General features: G+C 35.5%; 1 protein-coding gene across 1 annotated transcript in view; it reads left to right on the plus strand.

The window, feature by feature from the left end:
* Positions 1-12,362, plus strand: part of C29H8orf34 (chromosome 29 C8orf34 homolog) — a 387,205-nt gene that overhangs the window by 137,676 nt on the left and 237,167 nt on the right. Inside the window, 2 exon segments of the mRNA NM_001195666.1 lie at positions 1,575-1,747; positions 10,921-11,087. Coding sequence (NP_001182595.1) covers positions 1,575-1,747; positions 10,921-11,087 — 340 coding nt within the window.

Raw genomic sequence — 12,362 nt, forward strand, 5'->3', positions numbered from 1 at the left:
AGTGTGTCTTAATAAGTATAAGAAAATTAATAAATGAGTAAATTACTGTCTGAGTGATGAGTTATAGATCAACCCTAACAACTGGTTTTCTATTTTTCTTTTGTGTAATGCAAGTGCCCCACTTAAGCCTTGATTGTCAAAGTGTTCACTTCAAAGATGGCTAATCTGATAAACACATTATCACCCACAGTAGACTAGATAAAGGTCCAAGCCACCTCCTCTGGCTGAAGCTCTTTTATTTTAGAGATCTTGGTTGATTTCAATTACTATTTGGGCCACTTGTTCTTTTCTCTCTCCGTGCTTTTAATTCCCATTCTTATTTTTTAAATTGACCAATAAAGAGTGAGCCCAGAAAACCCTAGGCTTCCACCCTGAACCCCAATAAAAGCAGAACCTCATAAGTTCTCTGTTCTCTCTCTCTCTACCTGTGATGTCACTGTATGGCCCCCAGGTGTGCTGTGTAATTCACAGGTCTTATAAGCAATAAATTTGTAATTTTTCAAAGTTTCCTGATGGTTATTGCTGAAGGGACTCTTGTAATTACAAGAACCACACATTGGTTATTGAGAGGATGAGGCACAAAATATTGATGTGCACTCATATGAATTTTTATTTTTTAAATTATTTTTATTTGGGATCCCTGGGTGGTGCAGCGGTTTGGCGCCTGCCTTTGGCCCAGGGCGCGATCCTGGAGACCCGGGATCGAATCCCACGTCGGGCTCCTGGTGCATGGAGCCTGCTTCTCCCTCTGCCTATGTCTCTGCCTCTCTCTCTCTTTCTGTGTGTGTGACTATCATAAATAAATAAAAATAAAAATAAATTTTTTAAAATTATTTTTATTTATTTTTATGTGAATTTTTAAAACAAAACTAAGATCATAGAGTAGGCATGCTTTTACATTTTTCTTCACTTACTGAGATATCTCAAGCAATTACACATATTCAGTATTTTAATACCTTTCAAATTATTAAATGATTTAATTATTCAAAGTATCATTTTAAGAACCACATCATATGCAAATCTATGAAAAGAATCACTTAAAATTTTTTTTAATTAGTATAGCATACCTGTCATTGATATTGCTCCACTTGTAACTTCCACTGGATCCCTACAAGTCCAAACTATTTCACAATTGGAGGCAATCCATCCTTCCACCATCATCTCTTGACTTTATTTCCTGACTTCATACCAGTTTCCTCATAAGAAGCTATTTACCATTTACAGCAATGCTAAGCTCTTTCACATTTGGAGACTTACCACACATGTTTCCTTTTGTCACAAATGCTAGTCTCAGCTCCTCCTTCCTGAGAACACATATGCAGCTTTCCAAATCCAAATCACAGATTTCACTCCGGATCCTTTGTCACAGCGACCTTCAGGAGTTAGCACAAATTACATAGAGTAAGTCATCCAATAGAAAATGGAGAGAACTAAAAATTTAAGTCAATTCAAAAAGAAAAAAAGGAACATTTTGATTTGCCAAGGCAGTTGAAAGTCTAGATAAAATTACTTCCCTGTTGTCCTATTAACAAGAATAAGTTATCTGAATCAGTACATTCCTTTCTTCTCTTTAGGAAACAGTGGCGTTTAATTCTTCTCTTCTGAGACCCCGTGTAATTGGAGAATGGATTGGTAGAGAAGAGAACGATGCTGACCCACTTGCCGCTGAAATGCTACAGCCCCCAGTTCCAAGAAGTAAAAATGAGCAATGGGAAAATGAAGATAATAGCTCAAGCCCTGCAGGAAGGTGAGATGAGATGCCTTCTAAGATTCTGAATATTTTTCATCGTTAAAAGCTAACGGGGAAATGAATCCAAGTGCGTGATTTTGATGAAGTAATTTAGCAATTTTATATAGAAAACTATGTTGGTTCCACATAAGATAAAAATTCATTTCTCAGTTTTAAAATTAAAGTTTTACTAGATCTGCTTTTAGTTTTGGGTTTAATTTTTTTCTTTATATCTAAGAAAATCACCATCTCTCTGCTACTAAAACCAAATGGAGAAATAATTTCAAAGACCTAGGCTGTCAGTCAAGACCCGCTATAATGCTGGGCAGAGAGTGGCTGACCATTAAGAACTGGAGATGGAGGGCTTCTCTCTTACCAGAAAGATATAGTTGGTCAACAAGAAGAAGAAAACTATTAAAAGTATAATAGATCACATGAAGCAGAGTTAATATAGAATAAGAGAGAAAAACCTTGGTTTAGAACCATTTAAATTTAGAGTTGCTAACTATGATTGAACATGATTCTTTTCATTTTCCAAGTTTAATTTTGGAAGCATTTATGATTTGTGAATTTGAAAGCCCATATTTCACTTACCCAGTCCTATGATGCTCAAAATGGTGGTGGGAGATTTGCCTAATGTTTCCATATGCTGATAGAAATGAAGCAGTTTTGAAATGTCCAGATCATATTTATTAGAAAAAATTATATTCAGAACAACCTTTTTCTTGTTTTATAATACTACCTGCAGGGAGTAAAACCCTAAAATGAAAACTTCCACAATGAAGTTGGAGTGAAAAAGCATTATGAAGGCATGGCTTACACCAGCCTCAGAAAACGGATTTAAATACTCATGCATTGAATGTGAGAGAGCCAAAACTTTCTTTGGGTGCTACTAGCTCACCACCATAGAAGAGTTTTTCCTATGCATAGTATAACCAGAGTAACTTTTATTTCCTACATTAAATTTAGCAGCAACCAATAACTATTCTTTCTCAAGGAGAAAATTGTATTTTCTACAATGTAATAGCTTTCAGGGTTTTTTTTTTATTTTTTTTATTTTTTTATTTTTTTTACTTTGACTTATCACTTGGCTAGAAGGAAGGAAATTCAGAATACTCATTAATGTGCTTCAGGCATATAGAAAATTGATTCTATTTCCATGAGAAATAACTTTTAAATTATTTAAATAGTTGAAGTGTCCTGTATAAGGAGAAGAAAACCATTTTAAAAAATCCATTTACCTTCTTTTGTGAAATGCCAGATCAATTTCACCTGTCAATGAGGGTAATTTTATTTTTAATACCAGACTTATGAAACTCACTAGACCTTTATCTTTAGTCATTGCCAGATTCTCTGAATGGTCTCTGAATGTAAAGTAGCGAAATGTCAACCTTCATTTTGCTTTCATTTAGTCATAATAATAATCGGAGCTATTTATTGCAAATGTTAGTGCTTCTATTTTCTTCCTAGCTTCAGTGAGCTCTGATTCCCTTTTGAATATCCAATAAAGGGGAATCTTTCCTTCAGTCCTAGTCAAATCTATTACCCAGAAAACTCAACCAATGAAGACCTCTCTCAAATATTTGTTATGAAAAGTTATTTTTAGTGTTTCTCTTCTCTATCTTTAAATTATGCATTGAGGTATTCTCTACAAAATGAAGGCAAGTGAAGTCTCGCACCAGTGCCCCGTCAGAGCAGAAAGAATGCATGTATATCTGAACTTAGTTTAAAGAATAGCAGTAAACACTTGGGGTAGAAACTGTCTCTCTCTCATCTTCTAATACCAAACAGGATTCTGAATTTATACCAAGAACTTACATAGCATTAGATTTGATTTGGATGAATAAAAATAGATTGGGGAGAAATTATTTAAGGTCTCTAGAGGCTATAACTAGAGCGTTAGCTTTTGTATTTAAGTAGTAATGAACTTGTAACAGTCTTAAACATTAACAGGCTAAGTGATACTCTAGGCTTAGGAAAAAGAAGATTTAATTTTCAAGGATGACTTCTTCCATTTTTCTCTCCCCTGCTGGGCCTGGCTCATTGTCATTACCAATAGACATCTGTTATGTGAGGAAAGGAGACATGTAGAAGGCTGTGAGTAGACATCTGCTAAATAAAGCTCGTTTATAGTCTATCGTAACTTTTTGCCCTTTCCTATCACAGTTTTTCCTGTTGTTAATTCCTCAAGTCTTATTTGAATGGCTGCTATTACAACACTCCATCTTTAGTACATAGCCAGCTTTTCTCCTTAGGTCCTGCATGTAGAACATTGTATGAAGAGGGCCAGCAGCTTTAGTACTTGTAGCTGTCACCTGAAGAGTTAAGTGCTGGTTAAAAGAAAGGCAGTTATAAGGGCAATATAGAGAAACCAATAGGATAAGACAAGAGGGACTGACATGTGGTCCCTGACTACTCTGTGGTCTCTGAATGGACCCAAGAGATCTGTGAATCTCTTGAATTTAAGTTATGTAGACAGTGTTCTGTGTATCTACACATGGACATTTTCCTGACATATCTTTCTTAGATTTTCCAAAAGGTTTTATTATGTAAGTTTAAGAAAGAAATTAAAGCATCTGAGCAAGAATAGTAACAGGGGTTTATCAAAGAGAGAGGTGAATACACTGGGGAATGATTGAAGGCTTTCTGATACTATCAATTGACATGAATTGCTATGGCTTATCTAGCCATTTAGTGGGAAAGCCTACCTGTTTATTGCACATTTAGAGATATTAAAAATAATCACACATTGGTAATATAAATGTAAATGTAAATAAAAAGTGTAATAAACCCATATAATTCTGTTTTAAGCCATCTTAATTAACCTTTGCAATAGATGGGTAATGGATTTCCTAAAATTACTAACTAAATTGTAATGTGAATTTGTAAACAGGCTTATCAAGCCTTGAAAGCATGATGAAGCTCTTCTGAGCTTAACCACTTTATTAAAACAAGACTAATATCAATAAATATTCTAGATCTGGTAAATTGGCATTGTTAAGTGAGGATTATTATTAGATGGTAAATATGCCATAAAATGAATAGAAAATCTTACAATTTAGAAATATGTATTAAATGTTAAAATAAAAGCTAAATTCGCTTTCCTTTAAGAAATGTTTCTTTTCATTAAAGCTCATATTTTCTTCTGATCTATCTGTTAACAAAACCTGGAAATGCTCCTCTTCTTTTAGAGCTTCCTCAGTTGGCAGCAAGAGACAAATAAGTAAAAAACCAAAAATGACAAATATGTGTACATATGTCAGAGACTGAATTAAGCTTAATAATTTAGGGATATTCTAACAAGTAACAGAAAGAATGTTGGTTAATCAAAAATTAATCTGCCAAAGGAATCAGAATAGAGGCCTTAAAAATACCTAAAACATTTGAAGGATATGCCTTATGACTCACACATTTCTTTTTTAAAGCCAAAAATGTATGTAACTAAATCATGCATTTATTTCAGAATGTTGATGAGGTCATTTTGATATGTTCAAAATTTGTTTTTTCTCATTTATTCATTTATTTCTTTACGAGATACATATCCTAACTCAAGTTATTATTTTATGGAATATATTTCTAGTCGCCTATGGACTCAAAGACTCATTTGTAATCTCTAGATAGGCAACATTTTGGACTTAATCAGTGTCTAGGACTCATAGCCTAGTACTATCTTTATCACCAAACCATGTATTTTAATGACACTAAAGGAAACACTTAACCCTCGTGAAATGATCTTAGTCATTTTTGGCTGTTGAATAGGAGTTATGTACTTATAATCTGCCATTTGGGGGCACCTGGGTGGCTCGGTGGTTGAGTGTCTGCCTTAGGCTCAGGTTGTGATCCCGGAGTCCTGGGATTGAGTCCTGCATCAGGCTCCCTGCAGGGATCCCAATAAATAAAATCTTTAAAAAAAAAAAATCTGCAATTTGTTCCTCATCTTCGACATCCCAATTTACATATTTTTCCTTTTTCTGTTTCACTACCAATATATTTCTCTGGATTTTCATGTCTGTCAATTTGGAGGGCTCATATACATCGTCTTATATTAATTCTTTATTTAATGTGTTAAAAATGGTAGAAAAAGTGAATCCATTAAACATTTATTGAGCATTAGGGGATCCCTAGGTGGCTGAGTGGTTTAGTGCCTGCCTTTGGCCCAGGGCACAATCCTGGAGACCCAGGATCGAGTCCCACATCGGGCTTCCTACGTGGAGCCTGCTTCTCCCTCTGCCTGTGTCTCTGCCTCTCTCTCTCTCTCTCTCTCTCTCTCTCTGTGTGTCTCTCATGAATAAATTTTAAAAATCTTTAAAAAAATAAATATTTATTGAGCATTAACACAAGGTAATGTTCTAGATACTAGGATACCAATATGAAAAAGAACATTCTAGATTCAAAACACTTACTTTCAAATGAGGAGAATGACAAAGAAATATGTCTTATTTCTGCAGTGCAGCACTCAAAATGCCTAGTATATAAAAAGCACTTAATAAATATCTGCTCATTAATTATAAAAACATCATACCTAGATATGGTAAAAAAAAAAAAAAGACACCTCTTATGCATAAACCAAAATACAACAATTCATTGTGAAACTTTTTATCTTCAACAACTGGGATCTTAATGCAAAGAGAGTCCTTTACTTTCTGGCTAGAGTCTAGAAGGGCACAGATTCTGTCTGCTGGGCTGCAGTGGTGAACTAAACAAGTTTAGGAGATAGATCAAGAGGGGAATAATCCAGTTTTCCACTGAGAAGAGCACCTGGGGTCAGATAAAACTAATACTTACCAACCTGTGTTCAGAAACAAGAATATGTAACAAAATACAGCAGGGTCAGACATCCAGGGAAGAGTAGGGTCAGGAGGAGGGAAACAAATGGTCAGAATGCAGGCAGGCATCAGGAGTGAGAGTAAGGTTCCACCTAGAGAGGGAGGAGAGTGGCCACTTCAAACCATCCTTTTCTATCTGATCTGGTTCAGAATTTATCTTTTTGAACCAAAGTCAGATGGAGTCCTAGAGTGTATTAACACCACATTGAAGTATTAACTACTCTTCTTTTTCATAAGGCCTCTTTCTGATTCCCTTTCTCTCTAGGTGGGATATTACTGCCCAAGGAAATACCTGTAAATATCTAGGATGCTGTACATTGTGTTTTTTGAGCACAAAATGGTATTAATTATCATTTATTGGCTGCTGTTGGTGCCTTATACCTCATACTTCATTTCATCCTCATGAAACATTATCATCTGTATTTTAAGAATAAGGAGACTAAGTCCCAAAGTAGTTACATCAGTGTCCCAAGATAACACAACTATTAATTAGCTGAGCCAGTCTATCTTGCTGCAAATTCTTGCTGCAAATTCTGTGCCCTTAAATGCTTTGTTATGCCACTTTTCTTCAGAAAGGAATTCAGAATCCCCTTATCATTAAGGTTTTGGATCAAAGTTGGGATAAGAGGGGGCCCAGAATGCTAAGTGTCTTAGAAAGACCGCACACCCTACCTCTCCCCATCCCACTCACCACTTGTCTGCAGTAAGAGCCCTGCTTCCCTGAGGAATGTAATGTTGTAGTTTTCACTTCTACAGTCTATAGGTTAAAAGGAAAAGAGGAAGGTGACATCCTTGCTCCCCTTTCCTTCTTGCAGACCTTGCTGTCTCCTTTACCCCTGGTTCTGAATTTCATGTTTTATATGTGCTAATCTTCTACTACTTCTGGTAGCAATAATTTATCAATTCCCAGGTCATTCTCTTTTATTTTTCTTTCTTTCTTTTTTTTTGTTTTTGTTTTTGTTTTAGGTCATTCTCTTTTTCCTGAATATGTAAGCATCTGGCTCACTGTCACTTTCCCCAACATCCTTCCTATCTTGATAAAGTCACTGTCCACATTGATAATTCTTCCCCAAAACTAGTCTCTCCTTCCTTTGTCTGCTCTTCCCTACTTGTCTTGAATTCCACCCTACTTCAGTCACTCATTCCCTCTGTTATATCTAGGCCTCATTATTATTATCTGTAAACCTATAGTGTCATTTTCAGGTATTTTACTCTCTGAGTATACCTCCTGTCTTTTTAGTTTGCTCCTTCTGATACCCAGCTGTAACCAGGACCCAAATACACTGGTTCCACCCAGTTTTCCTTGCCACTCATCCAGTTTTTATTTTTGGCCCATTATTGTGATCTGTTTATTGAATATACCCTAGTTCCTTACTTCTCTTGTTCTTTGTTTTATTAGGTGGTAAAACTCTACCCTGTTTAAATCTAACTCTACCTATTCTGTGGCTGAACTGGCATAGACTGGAGAAGAACACATGGCCACACTGACTGTGAATTCATGACCACCAAACTCCAGGAGGTCATTGGTCCTGCCAAAAGATGCTCTGCATTCACTTGGTCTGTTCACATGTCCACACTCCTCAGTGATGATTTCATGACTTTTCTTGTCTCCCCCAAGCTCCAGCACTTCTCCTCAATCCTTACGTTCATTTGATGTCCCTTCCAGGAATGTAAATGTCATAGTCACTCTGGAAAATGGTCTGAGAATTTTATATAAAACTGACATGCAGATATCATATGATCCAAGAGTTGTACTCTTGGGCACTTTTCTTAAATAAATGGAAACTTAAGTTTACAGAAAAGCATGTATACAAATGTTCATAGCAACTCCATCATAATAGCCAAAAACCTAACATAGATGCCCTTCAAAGTGTGAATGGTTAGATAAACTGAAGTATATCCATGTCATGGAATACTACATAGCAAAGAAAAGGAATGAACCATTGATACATGCAACAGCATGAATGAATCTTCAGGGAATTAGACTGCCTGAAAAAAAAAATCTTAAAATTGTATGATCCCATTTATATAATATTCCTGAAATGACAAAATTTAAAGACTGGAGGATAAACTAGTGGTTGCCAGGGATTTGGGATGAGGGAGAAGGCATATGGAAGAAGGTGGGAGTGGTTAGGAAAGAGCAGTGTGAGAGTGCCTTGTGGTATTTGAAATGGTCTGGATCTTTATTCTGGTGGTGGATATATGACACACAAACCTACACAAGTACTAAAATTATCTAGAACTAAATACAGACACACAGGCATACACATACATATGAACACAATTAAAATAGGAAATCTGAATAAGATTGGAAAATTGTATCATTGTCAGGATCCTGGTTGGAATATTGTACTATAGTTTTATTAGATGACGCTATTGAAGAAAACAGTGTAAAGAGTGCACAGGATCTCTTTGTATTATTTCTTAGAAGTACAAGTAAACCTATAATTACTTCAAAGCCAAAAAAATCAATTAAAAGTGTTAGTATCTGTTGAAAACACCTTGACGTTTTTGACAGTCTATCTCCTTTGCAGTCTTTCAGCAAAGGGCATTCTTGCCTAAATAGTTTGTATGTTGGTCATTGCAAAATGGTAATTTTCTGATTCTGTCATGCCTTCTATATTTATTAACTAGCATTAACCTGGAAAAATAAATGCTTTTTCTCCACCCCTATATCCCCTGACCTTCTCTAACATATTCATCTAGCTTATAGGTGAACCAATGAGGTGGGGCTGATTGATCTTGCCCACTGATGACATACAATGTCATTTTTCCTGTTTCCTTCCTCGCCTTAGATAGTGTTGAACCTGGTACTTCTATTAAAACAATTTGAAATATCTCCAGCTGAAATTTATCTGGTTGGTTCTTTGTGTTTATGTTTTTGTTTTTTACCAAACTTCCTCTGCGTTTTGGCCTGGTGGCAATGGGGACAATGCATTTAACCCCTTCTGAATATCTTTAGAAAGTGTTAGACTTCCTCTACTTCATGTGTTTTGTTTTGTTTTGTTTTGTTTTGTTTTTCATGAGGTGACATTTGCCATCCCCTTCCTTTGGGCAATAATATGAAAAGAAATCTGATTACAGAGAAGAGAAGAAATTTGAGACAGTTTTTGAAACTGTATATGATTGTTATTTGGACTTGTGAGGTTGTCCAATCAGATACTGTCTTGAGAAGTTGGGGGAGAGAGAACCATGAAAGACAGCATTTACCCAAAGGAGCCCTGGCTTTATCACAAAGAAAAACCTTCCAAATTTACAAAGATTCTTTAGACTGGAAAAAACAGAAACATGTATTTGTCAGTTCTGGATCCATTCTTTCTTTTACCTCATCCAACCCCCAGATCTAGGCAGTGTGATAGGACAGTGAGGAAGTTTATTTTAATTATAGAAATTAAAATTTTCAGGGACATGGGTGGCTCATTAGGTTAAGCAGCAAACTCTTGATTTTGGCTCAGGTCATGATCTCGGGGTCCTGGGGTGGAACCCCATGTCACACTCCGTGCTCAGTGGGGAGTCCACTTGAGGATTCTCTCTCTGCCTCTTCCCCACTCATGCTCTCTCTCTCTCTCAAATCTTGTTTTTTTAAATGAATTAAAATGTTCATTTTAAAATAATCTTGCCATAGTATGTTAAAATAGTTATTCTATTACGTGTTTTTCTTTTTTTAATAAATTTATTTTTTATTGCTGTTCAATTTGCCAACATATAGAACAACACCCAGTGCTCATCCCGTCAAGTGCCCACCTCAGTGCCCGTCACCCAGTCACCCCCACCCCCTGCCCACCTCCCCTTCCTCCACCCCTAGTTCATTTCTCAGAGTTAGGAGTCTTTCATGTTCTGTCTCCCTTTCTGATATTTCCCACTCATTTTTTCTTCTTTCCCCTTTATACCCTTTCACTATTTTTTATATTCCCCAAATGAATGAGACCATATAATGTTTGTCCTTCTCCGATTGACTTATTATATGTGCATTTGTTTGTACATCAGGGAATTTCATATAATAATCTGGGACTTTCTACCTCCTCTTTTTAAAAAATTAGAAAAATACATTAACATTGGGCTTTGTCTTTGACATGGCAACAATTGGTAGGCGCTGGTCAGCACCCTCTCCCTTAAATGGGGCAGGAGTTTCAGTTTGCTATATTTCTCACCATACCCACTTGGGAGATTTTTAATGAGGTACCAAGGATGTCTAGGAAAGAAGATAGTCTATGTTTCCATTATCCTTGGAGAAGACTTTACTAACATACCTGTAATTTTGCATCACAAAAATAATTGAATGAAAATTTGGTTGTAGACTTTATTTACCACAGCTAATTGGTAGAGTCATCATCATTGAAAACTAACATTTAAATATTTCTTCAGCTTAAAGGTGGAGCCCAAGACCAAAGGATTAAAACAGCAGCAGCAGCAACATAAGAAACTTCTGGCAGCAATGCTCTCTCAAGATTCTTTTGAGTCTCTCCACAGCCCCACGCCATCTGTAACAGAAGAAGATATTGATAATGAAGATGATGCAATGGAATTGCTGGGTAATTTTAAAAATTAATAATTTCTCTTTTTCTTCTTCTCTAGCATTGTAAAAATGGCTAGTGATAAAGAGATTTTAAAGTTTTTGAATAGTTTTGTCTTAGGGGAAAGAAACCGTTGACCCCATAATTTATACGTTAGATTTTCACAAAGTTGCATGTAAGAACTAAGTTGAAATCATCTAAGCATGTGAAGTATTTATTAGACTGTATTTTGTGCTTTGTATATGCAACACTTTACCTTCTGACTCCTTAACCAAGCTTTATTCCATGTGCAATTGTGATAAAAATTCAAGTCTGTCTGCTTTATTCTTTGATTATGATTGCCTTGATCACATCTTTTGTCTATAAAATATATCCAAAATACGTATTTCAGCCCTCATTCGAAGATGTCCCCCTGTTGTTTCAAGGGTGTGTTAGAAAAATACAGTAAAATTTAGAGAGACAGATAATAATTAGTGTTTTATGTCTTCTGTGACAAGAAAGTTTGCAAGATTTCAATGTTTTTATAGGCTTGTTACTTTCATGAAAAACCTTATTAGTGTTGTATATGTAGGGAACCCTTTATATCTTAAATGAAGTAAATGTGTGTTTTTATTTCACCATAAATCTTTGGATAATACTTTTTTAATTGAACTTTCCTTTTATTCTAAATCGTTAAAACAGTTTCCATATACTTTGTAACCATATACTAATGTGAATAAATAATGTAATCCTTTGAAAGCTGTAAATAAGCTTAACATAGAATAAGGAGGCCCAGAAATATACAGACATTTAAAAAAAATTTTTTTCCAAATTAACTTCCTAGATTTTAAGTGTTTATGGCATTAAAATATTATCATGATAAAAAGTGATATAGACCTCCTTGCGTAGACCTACAAAGGTATTATTTTTTCATTGATGGCAAGGTCACTGATGTTCTCTGATGTTATAATACTGCATTCATTCCAGCATTGAGGAGTCTTTCATGGCATTTTCACTTCATGCTGTTCATCTCTCTCTTCTTTTTTTTTTTTTTTAAGAACAATTAAGTCTGGGTGTTTTTTTAAGGAATCTCATCTCCCCACCTCCAAATCATTAATGTGGCAGATGTGCCAGATGTTGTGGTACCTTCATTCAACTTCAATTCAGCCAATGTTTACTAAGCACTTGCTGTGTGCTAAGCACTAAGCTCAGTCCTAGAGACATAAAAATAAAATAATCATGGATCCTGTTTGCATGAACTTCACATTTCTAGTATTTGATAAAAATGCAAATACATCATTCTAGTAGTTTTTG

Source organism: Canis lupus, chromosome 29 (genome assembly GCF_011100685.1).
Source record: "Canis lupus familiaris isolate Mischka breed German Shepherd chromosome 29, alternate assembly UU_Cfam_GSD_1.0, whole genome shotgun sequence".
Classification (NCBI taxonomy): Eukaryota; Metazoa; Chordata; class Mammalia; order Carnivora; family Canidae; genus Canis; species Canis lupus.